Source organism: Oncorhynchus mykiss, chromosome 3 (genome assembly GCF_013265735.2).
Source record: "Oncorhynchus mykiss isolate Arlee chromosome 3, USDA_OmykA_1.1, whole genome shotgun sequence".
Taxonomy (NCBI): domain Eukaryota; kingdom Metazoa; phylum Chordata; class Actinopteri; order Salmoniformes; family Salmonidae; genus Oncorhynchus; species Oncorhynchus mykiss.
In genome coordinates this window covers 11,956,795-11,979,513 of record NC_048567.1, presented here as the reverse complement: position 1 = coordinate 11,979,513, position 22,719 = coordinate 11,956,795, and the positions used below count along the sequence as shown (strand labels likewise).

The 22,719-nt window shown below is 44.0% G+C and overlaps 2 protein-coding genes across 3 annotated transcripts; one reads left to right on the top strand and one right to left on the bottom strand.

Annotated features, from left to right (window-relative positions):
• Nucleotides 1-1,527: 1,527 nt before the first annotated feature.
• Nucleotides 1,528-13,316, top strand: LOC110509608 (cell division control protein 42 homolog). Of its 2 annotated transcripts, none has more exons than XM_021590602.2 (6): nt 1,528-1,626; nt 10,115-10,219; nt 10,492-10,564; nt 10,773-10,882; nt 12,006-12,203; nt 12,368-13,316. In XM_021590602.2, the coding sequence occupies exons 2-6, from the start codon at nt 10,115-10,117 to the stop codon at nt 12,455-12,457; spliced, it is 576 nt and encodes a 191-aa protein (XP_021446277.1). In that variant the 5' UTR covers nt 1,528-1,626; the 3' UTR covers nt 12,458-13,316. The 2 variants fall into 2 exon arrangements, with proteins under 2 accessions (XP_021446277.1, XP_036825080.1); XM_036969185.1 differs by lacking the exon at nt 1,528-1,626 and adding an exon at nt 1,709-1,733.
• A 69-nt stretch (nt 13,317-13,385) lies between these two features.
• On the bottom strand, nt 13,386-21,742 carry LOC110509543 (protein Wnt-4). Its single transcript, XM_021590471.2, has 9 exons — nt 21,188-21,742; nt 20,742-20,976; nt 19,225-19,378; nt 16,640-16,724; nt 16,349-16,480; nt 16,037-16,179; nt 15,785-15,925; nt 15,489-15,651; nt 13,386-15,363 (listed from the first exon to the last, which is right to left on the bottom strand). The coding sequence occupies exons 2-9, from the start codon at nt 20,828-20,830 to the stop codon at nt 15,194-15,196; spliced, it is 1,077 nt and encodes a 358-aa protein (XP_021446146.1). The 5' UTR covers nt 20,831-20,976; nt 21,188-21,742; the 3' UTR covers nt 13,386-15,193.
• Nucleotides 21,743-22,719: the final 977 nt, after the last annotated feature.

Genomic DNA, 22,719 nt, shown 5'->3' with positions numbered 1-22,719 from the left:
AAAAACATCCCCACAGCATGATGCTGCCACCAGCATGCGTCACCACAGGGATGGTGCCAGGTTTCCTCCAGACGTGACGCTTGGCATTCAGGCCACAGAGTTCAATCTTGGTTTCATCAGACCAGAGCATCTTGTTTCTCATGGTCTGAGAGTTCTTTTGGGTGCCTTTTGGCAAACTCCAAGCAGGCCATCATGTGCCTTTTACAAAGGATTGGCTTCCGTCTAGCAACACAACCATACAGGCCTTTGTGGAGTGCTGCAGAGATGGTTGTCCTTCTAGAAGGTTCTCCCATCTCCAAAGAGGAATTCTGGAGCTCTGTCAGAGTGACCATCGGGTTCTTGGTCACCTCCCTGACCAAGGCCCTTATCCCCCGATTGCTCTGTTTTGCGGATTGATTGATGAGGAACATGTTTTAATTATCAATTTTAGAATAAGGCTGTAACGTAACATAATGGGCAAAAAGTGAAGGGGTCTGAATACTTTCCAAATGCACTGTATGTATAGGGGTAAGGTGAATAGGTATCAAGACTGTCTAAAGTCCGTATAAATGTGTGTGCATGTTATGTGTGTGTTGGAGTGTCAGTTAGTGTGTATAATACTGTGACTGTGCATAGAGACAGTGCAAAACATTATTTTTTTTTAAATACAAGGTTCAACTCAGATAGTCCATGCAGCCATTCTGTTAGCTATTTAGCAGTCTTATGGCTTGGAGATAGAAGCTGTTCAGGAACCTGTTGGTGTCAGACGTGATGCACTGGTACCACTTGCTGTGCGGAAGCAGAGAGAGAGGTCTATGGCTTACGTGGCTCGAGTCTAACGATTTCCCGGGCCTTCCTTTCACACCAGCTGATATAGAGGTCCTGTATAGCAAGGAGCTCGGACCCAGTGATGTACTAGGCTGTCCGTACCACCCTCTGTAGCGCCATGCGATCGAGGGTGGTGCTGTTGCCATACCAAGCGGGGATGCAGCCAGTCAAGATGCTCTCAATGGTGCTGCTGTAGTGTTTTTTTGTGGTTTTAGATGGTGTGCATTTCCACTGTACTCCTATCCTCACGTGGTTCAGTTTTCACTCCAGTCCATTCCACCCTTTCGATTGTCACGTTTATGAAGTTGATTTATTTGTTGTTGATATTATGTTTGCAAGTCATCTCATACACACTACTGGCTAGATGCCAGCTTACCACCAGGTCACTCAATCCTGCACCTTAGAGGCTTATGTACATAGACATATGTTTAGAATATTGTTCTACTCATTTCATATGTATATATTGTATTGTACTGTATTTTAGTCAATGTCACTCCGACATTGTTCGTCCTAGTATTTATATAATTCCATTAATTTACCTTTAGATGTGTGTATTGTTGTGAATTGTTAGATACTACTTCACTGTTGGAGCTAGGAACATAAGCATTTCGCTATACCCGCAAAAACATCTGCTAAATATGTATGCGATCATACAATTAGATTGAATTGTATTTATTACTCTATTGTGTCGGTAGATGGCAGCACTGTCACAAGGACCGGGGGGGGGGGGGGGGGGGGAGAGAATCCTCGCTCGCAGCTGCGCAGAAGTGGTCTAGTCAAACCCGGATGTAACCAACGCCTAATTGCCGGAGAAAAACGGTGAGTACTTTTCTGAAAACGGGCATAATGAAATTGTTTTAGTTGAATAAATGTGAACACAGTTGTAGTATAGATTCGTCCATCGTTATACATTAGTGCCTACTCACGTAAGAAACGTTGAATTGTCGTTAACGACCATAAGCGACTTTTTAGGAAATTAGCAATCACAGGCTAACCGAGGGGCAATGCTTGCCAGCCAACCCGCATTGTCATAACTTTGAAAAGTTTCATGATATGCGGGCAGTCTCGAATGTTTTGGACTGTACAAAATAACCAACTATCGGCAATGTTTTGTGACAATCTAACTTTACCCATAATTATTTGGCTAGCCGTATGCTTCATGTCAGTGTCTCCCGAAAGCCGGTAGCTAACGTTTGGTATGAAAGTATTGCTACATGTTTGCCTGACACTTCATACAGTGTAGAGCAAATTCTAAGGTTTAACTTTCACATTCATTTTTAGACTGAGACTTTAATGGCTAGCTACAGATTGTTACACAATATAATGTGTGAAACCAAATATTGTTGGTATCCATTACTGGGAGTTACAGGTTACTGTATGCTGTAACGTTAGCGCAGATAATTTGACCAACCTTAATGATATAATCTTTACAAACTTCGTTGTCAATTCGGTCTAGCATGTATATTTTAAAATGACTGTGTCCAGTTGCAGATGCGTTTGAATTTAAAAAATGCTCAGTTATTAAAATAATGTGTATGTATGGCGCCATTTTAGTGTTGCCAAATTAAGGTTGGTCGAAAACTCTCTGTGCTACGCCAAACAGTACCCAACCTGTAACTCCCAGTAATGGATCCCCAAAATCTATGGTTAAATCACATTATCTGGTGTAACAATCTGTAGCTATGCAATGGCATGCTTGCTGTCCTTGCATTTTTCTGGGAAATATGAGTGTATTTAGACAAGCAGGTCCACCTTTTCCTCTACTAATTGGTCGTTTGACCAATCACATCAAATCAAATGTATTTATATAGCCCATTGTACATCAGCTGATATCTCAAAGTGCTGTACAGAAGTGGAGATTATAACAGAACATGGCCGAGATGTTCAAATGTTCAAAAATGACGGCATGGTCAAATAATAATAATAATCACAGGCAGAACTTCTTCATAGCTGATCTGATTGGTCAAAATATCAGAATTAGTCAACCAGTCTAAGCGCAGCCTATGTCCGGTGCCCCCCAGTCCAGTTCACTTGCTGTCTGCCAAATTTAGTTAAGCCATAACTGTAGAGCTGATTGTTTATTCATAAGCGATGCCATTTCCTTTCACATATTTAGGTATAGACTAGCTGCTTTTAGCAACGCTAGTATTTACACACTAGCGTTGCTGGGAATTAGCTTTCAAAAAACCTGACTGGTCCGCCAGAAGATAAATACAATTCATTTAATTTTACTCTGTCGATTGTCTGTAGGCTTGGTCCTTATGCAGGGGGTGAATTTGTGAGAGAAAAAATACATCTATTGGAACGTTTAATTAACCAGCATTTCCAAATGTGGGTCTGTTACAGACCCGTGCAGTTCCTCAGCGAGGTCAGTTCCTCCCTGCTTACATGTCAAAATAAAAATCCCCAACAGGATCTTGCTTTTTTTGTGTGCATGTATGTCACACGTGCAGGACTTTTATTTTGACATGAAGTAAGCGCAGACGATGAAGTAAGTGCAGAGGAAGTGGGTCTACAACAGACCCACTTTTGGAAAGTATGTTTAATTTGTTCAATTAGATGTTTTTTCTCAATTTCCCCCAGTATAAGGTTTACCCTTAAGGACAATCGGCAGGGTAAGTTTAAATATAATTTTATTTAACCTCTGGCTTCCAGCGGACTATCAATCAAATGTATTTATAAAGCCCTTTTTACATCAGCCGATGTCACAAAGTGCTGTACAGAAACCCAGCCTAAAACCCCAAACAGCAAGCAATGCAAATGTAGAAGTACGGTGGCTCAGAAAAACTCCCTAGAAAGGCCAGAACTTTGGAAGAAACCTAGAGGAACCAGGCTCTGAGAGGTGGCCAGTCTTCTTCTGGCTGTGCCAGGTGGAGATTATAACAGAACATGGCCAAGATGTTAATAGATGACCAGCAGGGTCAGATAATAATAATAATCACAATGGTTGTAGAGGGTGCAACAGGTCAGCACCTCAGGAGTAAATGTCAGTTGGCTTTTCATAGCAGAGCATTCAGAGTTCGAGACAGCAGGTGCGGTAGAGAGAGTCCGGGACAAGGTAGCATGTCCAGTGAACAGGTCAGGGTTCCATAGCCATAGGCAGAACAGTTGAAACTGGAGCAGCAGAATGACCAGGTGAACTGGGGACAGCAAGGAGTCAAAAGGCCAGGTAGTCCTGGGGCATGGTCCTAGGGCTCAGGTCCTCTGAGAAGAGAGAATTAGAGCGAGCATATTTAAATTCACACAGTACACCAGATAAGACATGAGAAATACTCCAGATATAACCCTGACACAAACTTATTGCAGCATAAATACTGGAGACTGAGACAGGTGGGGTTGGGAGACACTGTGACCCTGTCAGATGATACCACTGGACAGGGCCAAACAGGCAGGATATAACCTCACCCGATTTGCCAAGGCACAGCCCCCACATCACTAGAGAGATATCTTCAACCACCAACCTACTACCCTGAGACAAGGCTGAGTATAGCCCACGAACCCGAGGAGGGCGCCAACCCGGACAGGAAGATCACGTCAATGACTCAACCCACTCAAGTGACGCACCCCTCCTAGGGACGGCATGGAAGAGCACCAGTAAGCCAGTGACTCAGCCCCTGTAATACGGTTAGAGGCAGAAAATCCCAGTGGAGACAGGGGAACCGGCCAGGCAAGGGAAGTTCGTCGCTCCAGTGCCTTACCTGGGCTAGACTACACTCAATCATAGGACCTACTGAAGAGATCAGTCTTAAAGTCAATAAAGACTTAAAGGTCGAGACCGAGTCTGCATCTCTCACATTCCATAAAAATGGAGCTCTATAGGAGAAAGCCTTGCCTCCAGCTGTTTGCTTAGAAATTCTAGGGACAGTAAGGAGGCCTGCATCTTGTGACTGTAGCGTATGTGTAGGTATGTTCGGCAGGACCAAATCGGAAAGATGGGTAGGAGCAAGCCAACATGTAATGCTTTGTAGGTTAGCAGTAAAATCTTGAAATCAGCCCTTTCCTTAACAGGAAGCCAGTGTAGAGAGGCTAGCACTGGAGTAATATGATAAAATGGTTTGGTTCTAATGAAGATTCTAGCAGCCGTGTTTAGCACTAAGTTTATTTAGTGCTTTATCCGGGTGGTTGGAAAGTTGAGCATTGCAGTAGTCTAATCCAGAAGTGACAAAAGCATGGATACATTTTTCTGCATCATTTTTTGACAAAGTTTCTGATTTTTGCAATGTTACGAAGATGGAAGAAAGTTGTCCTTTTAAATATTCTTTATGTTCGTCAAAAGATAGATCAGGGTCCAGAGTAACGCCGAGGTCCTTCACGGTTTTATTTGAGATGACTGTAGAACCATCAAGATGAATTGTCAGATCCAAAAGAAGATCTCTATCTTTCTTTGGACCTAGAACTAGCATCTCTGTTTTGTCTGAGTTTAAAAGTAAAACATTTGCCGCCATCCACTTCCTTGTCTGAAACACAGGCTTCCAGTGAGGGCAATTTTGGGGCTTCACAATGTTTTATCGAAATGTACAGCTGTGTATCGTCTGCATAGCAATGAAAGTTAACATTATGTTTCCGAATGACATTACCACGTGGCCACGCACGCCTCCAACTCAATCATCAAGTTTGCGGACGACACAACAGTGGTAGGCTTGATTACCAACAACGATGAGACGGCCTACAGGGAGGAGGTGAGGGCCTTCGGAGTGTGGTGTCAGGAAAACAACCTCACACTCAACGTCAACAAAACTAAGGAGATGATTGTGGACTTCAGGAAACAGCAGAGGGAACACCCCCCTATCCACATCGATGGAACAGTAGTGGAGAGGGTAGCAAGTTTTAAGTTCCTCGGCATACACATCACAGACAAACTGAATTGGTCCACTCACACAGACAGCATCGTGAAGAAGGCGCAGCAGCGCCTCTTCAACCTCAGGAGGCTGAAGAAATTCGGCTTGTCACCAAAAGCACTCACAAACTTCTACAGATGCACAATCGAGAGCATCCTGGCGGGCTGTATCACCGCCTGGTATGGCAACTGCACCGCCCTCAACCGTAAGGCTCTCCAGAGGGTAGTGAGGTCTGCACAACGCATCACCGGGGGCAAACTACCTGCCCTCCAGGACACCTACACCACCCGATGTCACAGGAAGGCCATAAAGATCATCAAGGACATCAACCACCCGAGCCACTGCCTGTTCACCCCGCTATCATCCAGAAGGCGAGGTCAGTACAGGTGCATCAAAGCTGGGACCGAGAGACTGAAAAACAGCTTCTATCTCAAGGCCATCAGACTGTTAAACAGCCACCACTAACACTGAGTGGCTGCTGCCAACACACTGACACTGACTCAACTCCAGCCACTTTAATAATGGGAATTGATGGGAAATGATGTAAATATATCACTAGCCACTTTAAACAATGCTACCTTATATAAATGTTACTTACCCTACATTATTCATCTCATATGCATACGTATATACTGTACTCTATATCATCGACGGTATCCTTATGTAATACATGTATCACTAGCCACTTTATACTATACTATGCCACTTTGTTTACATACTCATCTCATTTGTACATACTGTACCCGATACCATCTACTGTATCTTGCCTATGCTGCTCTGTACCATCACTCATTCATATATCCTTATGTACATATTCTTTATCCCCTTACACTGTGTACAAGACAGTAGTTTTGGAATTGTTAGTTAGATTACTTGTTATTACTGCATTGTCGGAACTAGAAGCACAAGCATTTCGCTACACTCGCATTAACATCTGCTAACCATGTGTATGTGACAAATAAAATTAGATTTGATTTGATTTGATTACCAAGAGGTAATATATATATATATATATATATATATACAGTGCCTTGCGAAAGTATTCGGCCCCCTTGAACTTTGCGACCTTTTGCCACATTTCAGGCTTCAAACATAAAGATATAAAACTGTATTTTTTTGTGAAGAATCAACAACAAGTGGGACACAATCATGAAGTGGAACGACATTTATTGGATATTTCAAACTTTTTTAACAAATCAAAAGCTGAAAAATTGGGCGTGCAAAATTATTCAGCCCCCTTAAGTTAATACTTTGTAGTGCCACCTTTTTCTGTGATTACAGCTGTAAAGTCGCTTGGGGTGTGTCTCTATCAGTTTTGCACATCGAGAGACTGACATTTTTTCCCATTCCTCCTTGCAAAACAGCTCGAGCTCAGTGAGGTTGGATGGAGAGCATTTGTGAACAGCAGTTTCCAGTTCTTTCCACAGATTCTCGATTGGATTCAGGTCTGGACTTTGACTTGGCCATTCTAACACCTGGATATGTTTATTTTTGAACCATTCCATTGTAGATTTTGCTTTATGTTTTGGATCATTGTCTTGTTGGAAGACAAATCTCCGTCCCAGTCTCAGGTCTTTTGCAGACTCCATCAGGTTTTCTTCCAGAATGGTCCTGTATTTGGCTCCATCCATCTTCCCATCAATTTTAACCATCTTCCCTGTCCCTGCTGAAGAAAAGCAGGCCCAAACCATGATGCTGCCACCACCATGTTTGACAGTGGGGATGGTGTGTTCAGGGTGATGAGCTGTGTTGCTTTTACGCCAAACATAACGTTTTGAATTGTTGCCAAAAAGTTCAATTTTGGTTTCATCTGACCAGAACACCTTCTTCCACATGTTTGGTGTGTCTCCCAGGTGGCTTGTGGCAAACTTTAAACAACACTTTTTATGGATATCTTTAAGAAATGGCTTTCTTCTTGCCACTCTTCCATAAAGGCCAGATTTGTGCAATATACACAACTGATTGTTGTCCTATGGACAGAGTCTCCCACCTCAGCTGTAGATCTCTGCAGTTCATCCAGAGTGATCATGGGCCTCTTGGCTGCATCTCTGATCAGTCTTCTCCTTGTATGAGCTGAAAGTTGAGGGACGGCCAGGTCTTGGTAGATTTGCAGTGGTCTGATACTCCTTCCATTTCAATATTATCGCTTGCACAGTGCTCCTTGGGATGTTTAATCTTTTTGTATCCAAATCCGGCTTTAAACTTCTTCACAACAGTATGCGGACCTGCCTGGTGTGTTCTTGTTCTTCATGATGCTCTTTGCGCTTTTAACGGACCTCTGAGACTATCACAGTGCAGGTGCATTTATACGGAGACTTGATTACACACAGGTGGATTGTATTTATCATCATTAGTCATTTAGGTCAACATTGGATCATTCAGAGATCCTCACTGAACTTCTGGAGAGAGTTTGCTGCACTGAAAGTAAAGGGGCTGAATAATTTTGCATGCCCAATTTTTCAGTTTTTAATTTGTTAAAAAAGTTTGAAATATCCAATAAATGTCACAGTTTTATATCTTTATGTTTGAAGCCTGAAATGTGGCAAAAGGTCGCAAAGTTCAAGGGGGCCGAATACTTTCGCAATGCACTGTATATATATATATATATATATATATATATATGTATGTATATGGTCTCAATGGGGATAGCTGAGCTTACTACACTGACTATGCTAGTGGCAGGCTCCACTAAGCTGGCAGGGTGGCTAGCTGCCTGGCCTGCACCCTCTCTCATTGTGGAGTTAGAGCCCTGTCTATGTTCATAGATCAGATGAGAGCACCCCTCCAGCTAGGATGGAGTCCATCACTCCTCAGCAGGCCAAGCTTGGTCCGGTTTGTGGGTGAGTCCCAGAAAGAGGTCCAAATATCTACAAATTCTATATTTTGGGAGGGGCAGAAAACGGTTTCAACCAGCGATTGAGTTGTGAGACTCTGCTGTAGAGCTCATCACTCCCCCTGACTGGGTGGGGGGCAGAGCCAATTACTCGATGCTGACATCTTTCTAGCTGATTTAAACGCTTAAGCTATGTTGCGCTTGGTGATCTCTGACTGTTTCATCCTAACATCGTTGGTGCCGACGTGGATAGCAATATCCCTATACGCCACTCGCCAGTTTTAGCCTTAGCCAGCACCATTTTCAGATTAGCCTTAGCATCAGTAGCCTGCCCCCTGGTAAACAGTGTATGATCACTGGATTATTAGTTTTAAATCTAATACTACGGTAATGGAATCGCCAATGACTAGGGTGTTCAATTTGTCAGAGCTAATGGTGGGAGGCTTCGGCGTCTCAGACCCCGTAACGGGAGGAGTAGAGACCAGAGAAGGCTCGGCCTCTGACCCGTTGCTTAATGGGGAAAACCGGTTGAAAGTTTCTGTCGGCTGAATGAGCGACACCGGTTGAGCATTCCTACAGCATTTCCTTTCAGAAGCCTTGAGAAAGTTGTCCGGTTGAGGGGACCGTGCGAGGGGATTTATACTACTCACGTTATCTATACTTATTGGTGGTACAGACAATGTTTCATCCTTTACTTAGCTTCGGCTGGTGGAGGTCCTGTAGAACCATGTCCAGATAAAGCGTCCGGGGTGAAAAAGTTGAAAGAAAAAACGAGGTAAAAATATAAGACGGTAATTAAAAAGTAAAAGCCATAAAGTTGGCAGGTAGCAAAGAAACATTAAAAACAAACCGCACGTAAACAAGTCTACAAGTTGTGACCGGAAACTAGCATTTTTTTGCAAGATAATTCCTAGCATCACTAGTGTGGAAATACTAGCGTTCCTAAAAGCAGCTAGATATAGACTACCCGTTTCTAATGTGTTTATCTACTTATTCAGCAGAAGTAACGATTTGAAATTAAAATCTTAAATCAGGCAAAAGGCAACAAATAGTCATGACTACATCATGTCGCTTCCCTTTCCCTGCCATGTCTTTGCTATGCAAGTATGCGGAAGTTAACGTTGTCTAGCAGTAACTGGAAATAACTTTTTGTTACATAACACCAAGTTTGTCACAGAGACACACTTTTTTGGGTAGTCCAGGCATATTTTGATTTGCCTGGACCCCTGTCTGTTTACCTGTCTGTCTCTACCTCCTTCCGTTGGCTATTCAAAGTTCCGCCCCCCATAAAGGATCCATTAGTGACAATCAACATGTTTCAAATGCGGTCAAGCATCATTTGTGGTTTGATGATCAGTAGATGCCCATGTTTTGAGCATTAGCCGAACACACCATGAACATCACCTGTCTGTACATCAATAGGCTGCAGGCAAGGCAGACAGTCTTATTGCAAATCACGTTGCTGTTGTCATCTCCACTCTGTCTGGTTGTGTTGTTTTTAGTTTCCCAGTTACTGTTATTGTATGGAGTTACAAGCAAGGTCTCAATTATATCTTTCATAAGATATTAACTCTACTATGTTATGACTGGTGTATGTGTGTCCTGTCTATCTGTGTCTGTCTCTCTCGCCGAGTAGATGCAGACAATAAAGTGTGTAGTGGTGGGGGACGGAGCTGTAGGAAAGACCTGTCTACTTATCTCCTACACAACCAACAAGTTCCCCTCAGAATACGTGCCTACGGTAAGAGGTGGGCAGGGGAGGGTGTAAGTAGGGGCAAACAAGTCACACCCTAAACACTGTGGAGGTCAGTGGGGTGATGTCCAGAGAGCTGAGTGGGAGGGTAGAATGGGCTTTAACACCATAACCAGCCTGCCAGTTGGGTTAATGTTTGATTTGAACCTTTTATTTAACATTTAGCTTATTGATTTACATTTGCTTCATGAAATAATTAAAGATGAGTAACATCCCTTGAACTTTTTAATCTAATTATTTTGTGTGTCTCATGTGTGCAGGTGTTTGATAATTATGCAGTGACGGTGATGATCGGAGGGGAACCCTACACACTTGGGCTTTTTGACACAGCAGGTAATCTGTCTTTGTCTGTCAATTTATGCTTTTATGTCTGTACCTCCTTCTGTTAAGCAGTCACTGTGCTACAACTCAATCCTAGTCTGCTTTTGTTCATTCTTGAGAACATATGATGTCTTGTAAATGCAACTCAACCAGTTGAATCGTTCAATATCACATTAGTTTCATTGTCACAGCGTTCTCTTCCTCTGATTGGTCGTCTCAGGTCAGGAGGATTACGATAGGCTGCGACCTCTCAGCTACCCGCAGACGGATGTCTTCCTCGTCTGTTTCTCCTGCGTCTCACCCTCATCCTTTGAGAATGTCCGAGAGAAGGTCGGTGTTGGTCTCTGAGTCGCCACACCTCAACTTTTTACCTTGTATTATTACCCATAGAGAAACTTCTAGATTATGGATCTGAACCCTTTCCTTAGCCACTTCACCTTCTGTTATGGTAGATTATCTCCCAAAGCCCATTGGAAGGCTATGTGAAGTCATCCTCATATTGCTTACACCAGGAATGGGCAACTTTGATGGGGCCGCAGTGGCACACGGGTCTGTGTACCCACATCCATTCCAACACATGCATTCAGAGCCAGCCATAGCCTTTCGGGGGTCCTAAGTTGTCTTGCGAGCAAAGCATTGAAGTTTTAGTTAATTTCCTGAAATTCTACACATTTTGCCATGGAGTGTAGATAAAATGTTGTAGTTTTAAATTAAGTTTGCTTCAATTCTATACATTTTGCCATGGGGCAGAGAGAAGAACGTGTAGTTTTACAGCAAATGTTCTTAAATTCTACACACTTTGCTATAGTGTGGAGAGAAATGTTTGCAGTTTTTAATATGATATCTGAGTGAGCGTGACAATTTAATGGGGGCCTCCCGGTCGGTAATTCGACCATGATTACTACAGATGGCTAGTCTAATTTACCATTCTAAATGTACCAATCTTAGCTAATTCAGTGGCTGTCAGTGACTAACATAACACAATAAACTTCTGATTCACAACCATATTTCAATATTGCAAATTGTATTCTACTATTGTAACTCTCAACAGTAAGTTGAGACCCTGAATGAGTTCCTAAAAAAATATATATAAATTTTTTTTAAACTAATGTTGGGAAATTGATCCGCGGCCCTCCAGTTGCCCATTCCTGGCTTACATCTATCTCTGTTGATATCTACAAACAGAATGGCTAGGGGCTAGCTCAGGGTAAAAAAAAAAAAGAAAGAGCATGCACATGTCTTTTCCTACTAGCACTCACTTTGTTGAAAAATGTATTTACTACGACTGAGGTGTGTGGTTGTCTCACCTTGCTATTTTAAGATGAATCTAACTGTAACTCCGTCTGGATAAGAGCATCTGCTGAATGACTAACATGTAAAAATGATTTTGAATTGAGCATATGAACTGATTCTGTACACACTCTGACCTCTGTGTATCCTTTGACCCCTGTAGTGGGTTCCAGAGATCTCCCATCACTGTCCTCGTACACCCTTCCTGTTGGTGGGCACCCAGGTGGATCTGAGGGACGACAGCAACACTGTGGAGAAGCTGGCCAAGAACAAACAGCGGCCCCTGTCCCCTGAGAGCGGAGACAAGCTGGCCCGGGACCTCCGGGCCGTCAAATATGTGGAGTGCTCCGCCCTCACGCAGGTAAGGGGCCAAGGATAATGTTACATGGTTATAGGGGAAAAGAGCTGATAAGGACCCATGGTGGCTGAAACAGTGCTGTACTTCACAAAATAGGTTAGAATACATTTATAAACCATGAAAAGTCAATGCAATCTCTCCCTCTCTCCTCTCTCTCTCTCTCTCAGAGGGGGCTGAAGAACGTGTTTGACGAGGCCATCCTGGCAGCTTTGGAACCTCCTGAGACTAAACCCAAGAAACGCTGTGTCCTGTTATAAAGGGAGAAGGAGTGGTAGAGGGGCAGGGTTAAGAATAGGCGAGTTGGTTACAAATAAGAGAAGCAGATCAACAGCTTGAAAAAGGACAAAAAAGAGTGAAAAGGAAGGCGATGAAATGGCATCGAGACTCCAATACATTCATGCACTGTGCCTTCTTAATATGTATTGAAAAATGGAGAGGAGAGCGATTTGGTCTTTCAAGTAAAGAATACAAGTGGGGAAGGAATCAACAGAACTTTCATCTAGTCTCCTTCTCCAGATACACTTTAGACATTTGAAGTGTTTACCCTAACATTACTTCTGTGGGGCGGGCTCTCCTACCTGCCCGTCATGTTGCCTTTGTGCCTAGCTTAAATGAAATAAATACCTTGGGGAAACACTTAATTGACATTTTCTTTAGTTGCTACTTTGAGGAGGGAGGGGGAGAACACAAGATTAGTTTCCACTCCCGACCAGGCTAGCATGCTAGAATGGTCACTTTTTCTTTTGGGACACACCAAGTGCATTTTCGCCTCAGATTTTACTGCCTTCTGAAGGCAACACAGAACTGAATATATATTATTTTTTATCTCTTTTTGTGTAATGTATGATGTATTAATTTTATAATTTTCTTTTGGGAAATTCTTAGCGTATATTATATTCTTTTGGGAGTAATTCAAAACGTCTTTTTTTTTTTTGCTTGACTACCAACTTGATTGTGATTGGTTGATAGTATAACACATTAAGCTGTACTATTTTGAATAGCTGAACTTAATCTTGATAATAACAATGATGGTGAGATTATAACCGTTTCCTAGTCAACTTCTGGATGTTTGTAATTGCAGAATGTTTGTAATAAAATAGTTGAACTGACACAGTTGGTCATTGAGTTAGTGTGTAATTCTTAATGTTTCACGTGATGGTTTACAGCACACATCATAGAAGAAACTGTAGTCAAAACAAGTTTATTTAACCAAGTCGACTGCAGAACACGAGCAACATGCATCACAATTGTTTTATTAGTGTTGGACTAAAGCAACATGGATGCAGACGGACTGGGGGGAGAGGACAGGTATTCTCACTGGTAGAATCTGAGGGGTAGGAAAACGGGCCACAGGATGATTGATGTACAAATAAATAAAAGACAGAATAGTGGCAAAAGACTCATGAATGTATAAAGACTGCAACTACCTACTACAGTGAAATCAAGAATCATAAATACAGTAAATGTATAAAGTTTGCAACTACCTACTATACTGAAATCAAATGCATTTAAGAAAAGGGCTGTAATAATTTCCCTGTTAGTTGAGGTTAATTTCGGCTTTAAACGCTTTGTCAGTTTAATTGTGTGTGTGTGTGTGCTCGCTGTAGGCTGTGTGCCATTATGATCTAGACAATCACCTACACAGTGTAGGACGCTGACTTGCAATGCTGCATTATAGTTCCTTTTAGGTTGAAAGAGTACATCATGAGTGTAATATGTTCAATGGGAGTGTGAATAGTGCTCTATGCAGGGAGTTTCCTTTCTCCATGCTTGTTAGTATATCTCTCTACTTTCTGGCGTTAGAGGTAATGGGCGAGGTCATTCCACCCTTTCTGCCTTCCCTTGCAGAGGTTTCTGTCATACGTAGGTCCTCACTCTCATAATGCACTAGCTTATACTATCCACACGGTTCTTGCCAGAGTCTTAAAGTGTATGTCAGGTCAGTTTTGTAGAACATGTCATCAAAGTGTTGTTCTACCACGTCTGGACAATGTTCTACAGCAGCGGTTCCCAACCTTTTCCCCCAGGGCCCCACTTTTCTCATTTGAAAAATGTAACTTTGTTTAATTTCAGGGACCTAGGATTTTAGGTAGGCTATTTAATGATTATAATAATAAAGCATAAGGAAAATAAAGTCTTGAACCGATTTCCCACAATGTTATTCCACTACCAAATATGTTTTATTAAAATGCATATCAACCTCAATTTAATTATACATATTATATTTTACAGAATGTGAATAGATCAATAGAGAGCGACAGAGTCACATTGTATAAGATTACTTCCCAAGCAAAGTCCAATTTCTTTGACTCCTTGACTTTAGGTTGTAGCTCAGATTCTGAATGTCATGGAGACAAACCAAAGATATTCCTATATTCGCATCTCCCTCGGGCATTTTACCGTTTGTTTCTAGCCTAAAGCTTCACAGATGGATGCGTTGTTTTAGATAGGTATAAACAATAAAAAAATATATAACCCTCAAGTCAAGGAAGATCCTGCCCCCCCCCCCCCCCCCCCCTCCCCCAAAGAAATGTTGGCGCATCCTAGGTTGGGAACCCTGGTTCTAGAGTGTCTGGTCCACAGGAGGTTGGTGGCACCTTAACTGGGGAAGACGGGCTCGTGGTAATGGCAGGAGCGGAATTAGTGGAATAGTATCAAACACATGCCATTCCATTTACTTTGTTCCAGCCGTTATTATGAGCCGTCCTCCCCTCAGCAGCCTCCACTTGTCTGGTCGTTGTAGTAGTGTTCCAGAATGTCTGGGTAGTGTTGTGTTCTAGAGTGTCTGGGTACTGTTGTGTTCTAGAGTGTCTGGACAGTGTTGTGTCTTGGTAGTGTTCTGGAGTGTCTGGGTTGTGTTCTAGAGTGTCTGGACAGTGTTGTGGTCTGGGTAGTGTTCTGGAGTGTCTGGGCTGTGTCCTAGAGTGTCTGCACAGGTGTAAGGTTCTTGCGTGTCTGCTCAGTATTCTGGGTTCTGCATAGACAGACTGGGTTCACTCTCGGCAGGTGTGGATCATCACTGTGTTCTTGCACTGCTGGCAGCGGACCGAGCAGCACCAGGAGAACTTACAGGAGCAGCGCTGCACCACCTCGGCCCGGCCTGCCCGGTACCCTGGCCCACAACACACCAGCTCACAGCCATCTGGGGCCAGCCGGGAGGTGCCTGGGAGGGGAGGATGTAGACGAGGTAGAGGAAAGGAAATAAGGATGTGAACATACAAAACAGCCTGATCACCTAATAAAACGTAAATGCTTTATCCCAGTGCTGCTGATGTGACTGAATCTCACCGTTACAGCGTCGGCCGGCTGTCCCGGGGATCCCATTGTCGGGGTCGAGACGGCAGAAGTCTGGAGAGACAGCGAGGTACACCAGGTCCCTGGCGGCAGGAGGTTTGACCTGGGGGTCCCGGGGCAGCAGGGCTGTCCTGGAGCCGATACGGGACAGACGCACCTGGGTGAGTGGGGGTATTTGTTGAATGTTAGAGATTTTGAAAAGACTGGAAGCAGTAAAAAACACTAATTTCCAATGGTTTGTCACCTATTAAATGAATAATGAAGATGATATCCCAAATATATGGCTGTACCTCTGTGGCTCCATCAAAGCGTTCCTTCAGCACGGCGCCGACGCGCCGAAATGGGGGCATGACTTTCCAGCAGGTCCTCAGCTCACAGGATCCCGAGACACCATGACACTTACACTCCACCTGCATGTTATGGAGGATAGCCTGGGGATGGAGGAATGTAAAAGAACAATCAGGAAGTCAAAGGAAACAAGGAAAAAAAGATGATAGAAGTGAAGATTGAAGATGTCATCAGAGTGCCCCACCGCCACCAACCTTCCGTCCAGCCTCGTTGTTATGGACATTCATGAGGGGTCGCCCTGCCGACATCCCCTTGGCACGCTCCGTCTCATCCACGAAGGTCTGGGAGAAGGCCACACCATATGACAGGTTATCACTGCACCCAGACCACTGGAAACCTGCAGGACAGACAGAAAGATGTTGACAGCATCTGCACATTTTCCAATTATGTATTTCAAGACAATAGAGACAAAGTTTAACTGACAGACAGAAAGAGAGACAGACCTATAGACTGATGTCTAGACACAAGCGTAGAGAGAGGATCAGAGGTCCACACCGCAGACTCACCCTCGGGACTGACCCCTCTGACCTTCCTGTCGCAGCCACACCGCTCTAGCTCCCCCCGGCTGCAGCCTCGCGTCACTGCAACTGCCACCGCCGCCGAGGACAGGGCGTGCACAAAGGCTGCCTCACGGGTGCCTGGTTTATAGAAGAGTTCAAGAGAGCAATTGAGTCATTTACCATGTCATCACATGTCCTTCTGATTTCAGCCATGTGGAATCAACGGTTACCAGCATGTTAATGACTGTGGTACAACCAGATTTCCAGTGGTAACTAGAGAGGCCCTGCTGTCCTCACCTTGGCTCATGACTCTACCGAACACGTTGACTCCACGTGGGGTGGTGGAGCAGTTCCAACGGCGATTACGAAACTGGTGCTGGCACTGATCCGACCAACAGCCAAGCCAATGGGACCAAGGGTTCGGGGTTCATATAGACAGGCAGATAGACATTTTACATAGGTGCTGAGGAGAGTGAACTTTGGTCAAACTGGTGCTGGCACTGATCCGACCAACAGCCAAGCCAATGGGACCATGGGTTCGGGGTTGATATACAGTGCCTTGCGAAAGTATTCGGCCCCCTTGAACTTTGCGACCTTTTGCCACATTTCAGGCTTCAAACATAAAGATATAAAACTGTATTTTTTTGTGAAGAATCAACAACAAGTGGGACACAATCATGAAGTGGAACGACATTTATTGGATATTTCAAACCTTTTTAACAAATCAAAAACTAAAAAATTGGGCGTGCAAAATTATTCAGCCCCTTTACTTTCAGTGCAGCAAACTCTCTCCAGAAGTTCAGTGAGGATCTCTGAATGATCCAATGTTGACCTAAATGACTAATGATGATAAATACAATCCACCTGTGTGTAATCAAGTCTCCGTATAAATGCACCTGCACTGTGATAGTCTCAGAGGTCCGTTAAAAGCGCAGAGAGCATCATGAAGAACAAGGAACACACCAGGCAGGTCCGAGATACTGTTGTGAAGAAGTTTAAAGCCGGATTTGGATACAAAAAGATTTCCCAAGCTTTAAACATCCCAAGGAGCACTGTGCAAGCGATAATATTGAAATGGAAGGAGTATCAGACCACTGCAAATCTACCAAGGCCTAACCGTCCCTCTAAACTTTCAGCTCATACAAGGAGAAGACTGATCAGAGATGCAGCCAAGAGGCCCATGATCACTCTGGATGAACTGCAGAGATCTACAGCTGAGGTGGGAGACTCTGTCCATAGGACAACAATCAGTCGTATATTGCACAAATCTGGCCTTTATGGAAGAGTGGCAAGAAGAAAGCCATTTCTTAAAGATATCCATAAAAAGTGTCGTTTAAAGTTTGCCACAAGCCACCTGGGAGACACACCAAACATGTGGAAGAAGGTGCTCTGGTCAGATGAAACCAAAATTGAACTTTTTGGCAACAATGCAAAACGTTATGTTTGGCGTAAAAGCAACACAGCTGAACACACCATCCCCACTGTCAAACATGGTAGTGGCAGCATCATGGTTTGGGCCTGCTTTTCTTCAGCAGGGACAGGGAAGATGGTTAAAATTGATGGGAAGATGGATGGAGCCAAATACAAGACCATTCTGGAAGAAAACCTGATGGAGTCTGCAAAATACCTGAGACTGGGACGGAGATTTGTCTTCCAACAAGACAATGATCCAAAACATAAAGCAAAATCTACAATGGAATGGTTCAAAAATAAACATATCCAGGTGTTAGAATGGCCAAGTGGAATGGAAAGAACTGAAAACTGCTGAACTGAAACCCTGCTGTTCACAAATGCTCTCCATCCAACCTCACTGAGCTCGAGCTGTTTTGCAAGGAGGAATGGGAAAAAATGTCAGTCTCTCGATGTGCAAAACTGATAGAGACATACCCCAAGCGACTTACAGCTGTAATCGCAGCAAAAGGTGGCGCTACAAAGTATTAACTTAAGGGGGCTGAATAATTTCACGCCCAATTTTTCAGTTTTTGATTTGTTAAAAAAGTTTGAAATATCCAATAAATGTCGTTCCACTTCATGATTGTGTCCCACTTGTTGTTGATTCTTCACAAAAAAATACAGTTTTCTATCTTTATGTTTGAAGCCTGAAATGTGGCAAAAGGTCGCAAAGTTCAAGGGGGCCGAATACTTTCGCAAGGCACTGTAGACAGGCAGATAGACATTTTACATAGGTGCTGAGGAGAGTGAACTTTGGTCAAACTGGTGTAATAGTTTAATACTTTACTGAGTACAGATGAGGGGATGTTAATGATGCTGGTTAAAGAGGAAGAAGAAGATGATCATAATAATAATAAATACAAATGATGAGGATGATTGAGGAGGTTAATGATGACACTCCTCCACACTGATTGATATGGATATCGGTTGAAGAAGATGATTTTGGTGATGATGATGATGTTGAAGATGACTGTAACAACAGCGCTGATGATGATGTTGAAGATGACTGTAACAACAGCGCTGATGATGATGTTGAAGATGACTGTAACAACAGCGCTGATGATGCTGATTGAAGATGACTGTAACAACAGCGCTGATGATGATGTTGAAGATGACTGTAACAACAGCGCTGATGATGATGTTGAAGATGACTGTAACAACAGCGCTGATGATGATGTTGAAGATGACTGTAACAACAGCGCTGATGATGATGTTGAAGATGACTGTAACAACAGCGCTGATGATGATGTTGAAGATGACTGTAACAACAGCGCTGATGATGATGTTGAAGATGACTGTAACAACAGCGCTGATGATGCTGATTGAAGATGATCTTGAGAAAGTCAATGGTTGATCTTAAATAAACTCTTCCACATGGACTTCACTACTTTTGTAACACATCCGATGTCAGTTCTGCCCCAGGCTCATACCTCCTCTATGACCATCTCGGCTGCCTTGCGCACAGACTCCATGACCTCTCCCCGCGCCCTGCACACCCCCACCTGCCCCACGGACAGTCCCCTCAGCCGCCCACAGGGGGCAGCACCCGACACGGGCCGCGAGCGCGGCATCCTCGCCAGGGAGCTGAGGGAGAGAAAGAGAGGGAGAGGGGACGATGCAGGAGAGAGAGGGGAGGGGCAGAGGGGGAGATAGAGGAAGAGAAAATGGGGAGATGGGGATTGAGGGAGAGCGAGGGTGTAAATGGCAAGAAGGGGTGAGATTAAGGATAGAGGGAGAGGAAGAGAAGGGGCGAAAGAGCCAATGATGGGTGAAAGAGAAGAGAACACAGGGGACAGGGTTTCAGAGAGCGAAAGAGAAGGACAGAGAAAGACCAGCAGACAAAAGGGACAGAGAAGACACAGTGAAGGGAGGGAGGACAAGAGAAAGACCAGCAGACAAAAGGGACAGAGAAGACACAGTGAAGGGGGGGAGAGAGAGGACAAGAGAAAGACCAGTAGACAAAAGAGACAAAGAAGACACAGTGAAGGGAGGGAGAGAGAGGACAAGAGAAAGACCAGTAGACAAAAGGGACAGAGAAGACACAGTGAAGGGAGGGAGAGAGAGGACAAGAGAAAGACCAGTAGACAAAAGGGACAGAGAAGACACAGTGAAGGGAGAGAGGACAAGAGAAAGACCAGTAGACCAAAGGGACAGAGAAGACACAGTGAAGGGAGAGAGGACAAGAGAAAGAACAGTAGACAAAAGGGACAGAGAAGACACAGTGAAGGGAGGGATAAAGAGAGAGAGGACAAGAGAAAGACCAGTAGACCAAAGGGACAGAGAAGACAGTGAAGGGAGAGAGGACAAGAGAAAGACCAGTAGACCAAAGGGACAGAGAAGACACAGTGAAGGGAGGGAGAAAGAGAGAGAGGACAAGAGAAAGACCAGTAGACCAAAGGGACAGAGAAGACACAGTGAAGGGAGAGAGAGAGAGGACAAGAGAAAGAACAGTAGACAAAAGGGACAGAGAAGACACAGTGAAGGGAGGAAGAGAGAGGACAAGAGAAAGACCAGTAGACCAAAGGGACAGAGAAGACACAGTGAAGGGAGGGAGAGAGAGGACAAGAGAAAGACCAGTAGACCAAAGGGACAGAGAAGACAGTGAAGGGAGAGAGAGAGAGGACAAGAGAAAGAACAGTAGACAAAAGGGACAGAGAATACACAGTGAAGGGAGGGAGAAAGAGAGAGACCAGTAGACCAAAGGGACAGAGAAGACACAGTGAAGGGAGGGAGAAAGAGAGAGACCAGTAGACCAAAGGGACAGAGAAGACACAGTGAAGGGAGGGAGAAAGAGAGAGAGGACAAGAGAGAAAAGGTCAGCAAGGGTGAGACAAAGGGAGAAAGGGGAGCGACAGAAAGAGATTTAGAGGCACGTCACCATCTTTTAAAAGTTATAGCATGACAAACAAACTCTCTCTTTCTCTCCCTCCCAGAACGCCAGACTTACAGCCAGTTGGTTGCCATGGTCGGGTGGGTTGTCCATAGCAACAGCAGGAGGAGTTGTGCCGTGAGATTGACAGCGGAGACAGTTGGCATCAGACTGTCTGTCTGTCCGTCTCCGTGGGTCAGTGAGTGTCCTTGGGCAGCAGTCTGCCTTTTTCCACGGTTAAGCCTCGTTGTCCGTCAGTGTGTCAGTTAGTTCTATCTTTCTGGTTCCGAGCTTGGGGATGATCCCCTCATATCTGCAGATAGGAGAAGGTCGACCTGGTTAGTTAAGTAATGTGTTCTGTCGGAGAAGCTCATCTCTCCCTCTTACAACTTATTCACAACCATCAGGTCTGTGATCAAGACTGTAGATGAGGGTGCTATTTCATTTTCTTTGAAAAATGCTATGTATAATACATAACAAGTTCTCTGGATGAGTACAGCTTAGTAATAAACGTGGGTTCTTACCAGTTCATGTCCAGCACTGTCCAGTAGTTTTTCTCTTTGGAAATGTGTCTGACCAGATTGAAAATCAAATCCAATTTCTCAGTGAACGGTATCAATGTTATAGATGAACAATTTCCACCTCTGTGATAGCAGAAACATGCCTATAGGAAGGTATTGTCATGTAAAGTTACCCAGGTACACGTCTAAAACAACTACATTAGAAAATAAAAAAGGTCATATCCAAATAGTGTGGTTCTTGACCAAATAAAATTACTTTTTAGAATGATTTGGCAGATAGTGATCAAAATTGACACTTTTTGTTTGTCTGATTCCCCTCTATCTCTCTCTCTCTCTCTCTAGAAAATGTTTGAGAGAGAGAAAGAGACTAATATTATAACACAAAGAACAAAAGTGAGGGAAACTCAACATCCAAAAAAGCCCCTAAGATTTCGATAGGTAAATATGTAAAAAAGCATTTTTCCTCTCTGCTGTTTGTCCCTTGGTTGCTTCCCCTCTTAAGAAAACGAATGTGTGTCCAGTCCCGTAAAAGACCGAAACAAAGTGAGAATGGTGAGATGGCAGTGATGGGTTATAAAGGAGGGAGGGAGGTAGAAGAGATGTAGGGTGGCAGTCAGAGGGAGGGGACACTTTGTAATTGTTACACTGCAGTACATTAACACTGATGAATGGCATGGGTTCCATTGTGCATGTTAAGCACAAGACATAATATAATATGTGACCCTGGAGAGAGGGAGAGCTAAACAGAATTATGCTGAATGGTTCATTTAGAGCGTGCGTGTGTGTGTGTGTGTTTGTTTGTTTGTTTGTTTGTTTCACCAGTTTCCAAGAACATTAAAAGCACCTGTCAGAATATGTCTCTGTTCATTCAGGGGTCCTAGCTACAGGTTCTCACTGATGCTACATTGTGTGTTTGACTGAAACGTGCAGTGGTTACTGTGGCCTGTAAGAAATACCCAGCATAAGATGAAGGACCCTGGGACTAAACACCTCCCTCTGCAACTAGATCTTTGACTTCCTGACAGGCTGCCCCCAGGTGGTAATGGTAGGTAACAACACATCCACCACGCTGATCCTCAACACTGGGGCTCCTCAGGGGTGCGTGCTCAGTCCCCTCCTGTACTCCCTGTTCACTCATGACTGCACGGCCAGGCCCGACTCCAGCACCATGTTCATTAAGTTTGCTGATGACACAACAGTGGTAGGCCTGATCACCGACAACGATGAGACAGCCTATATGTAGGAGGTCAGAGACCTGATCGTGTGGAGCAAGGACAACAACCTCTCCCTCAACGTGATCAAGACAAAGGTTTGTGGACTACAGGAAAAGGAGGACCGAGCACGTCCCCATTGTCATTGACGGGGCTGTAGTGGAGCTGGTTGAGAGCTTCAACTTGGTGTCCACATCACCAACAAGCTAACACGGTACACAAAGAGAGTTGTGAAGAGGGCACGATAAAACCTATTCCCCTTCAGGAAACTGAAAAGATTTTACAGCTGCACCATCGAGAGCATCCTGACGGGTTGCATCACTA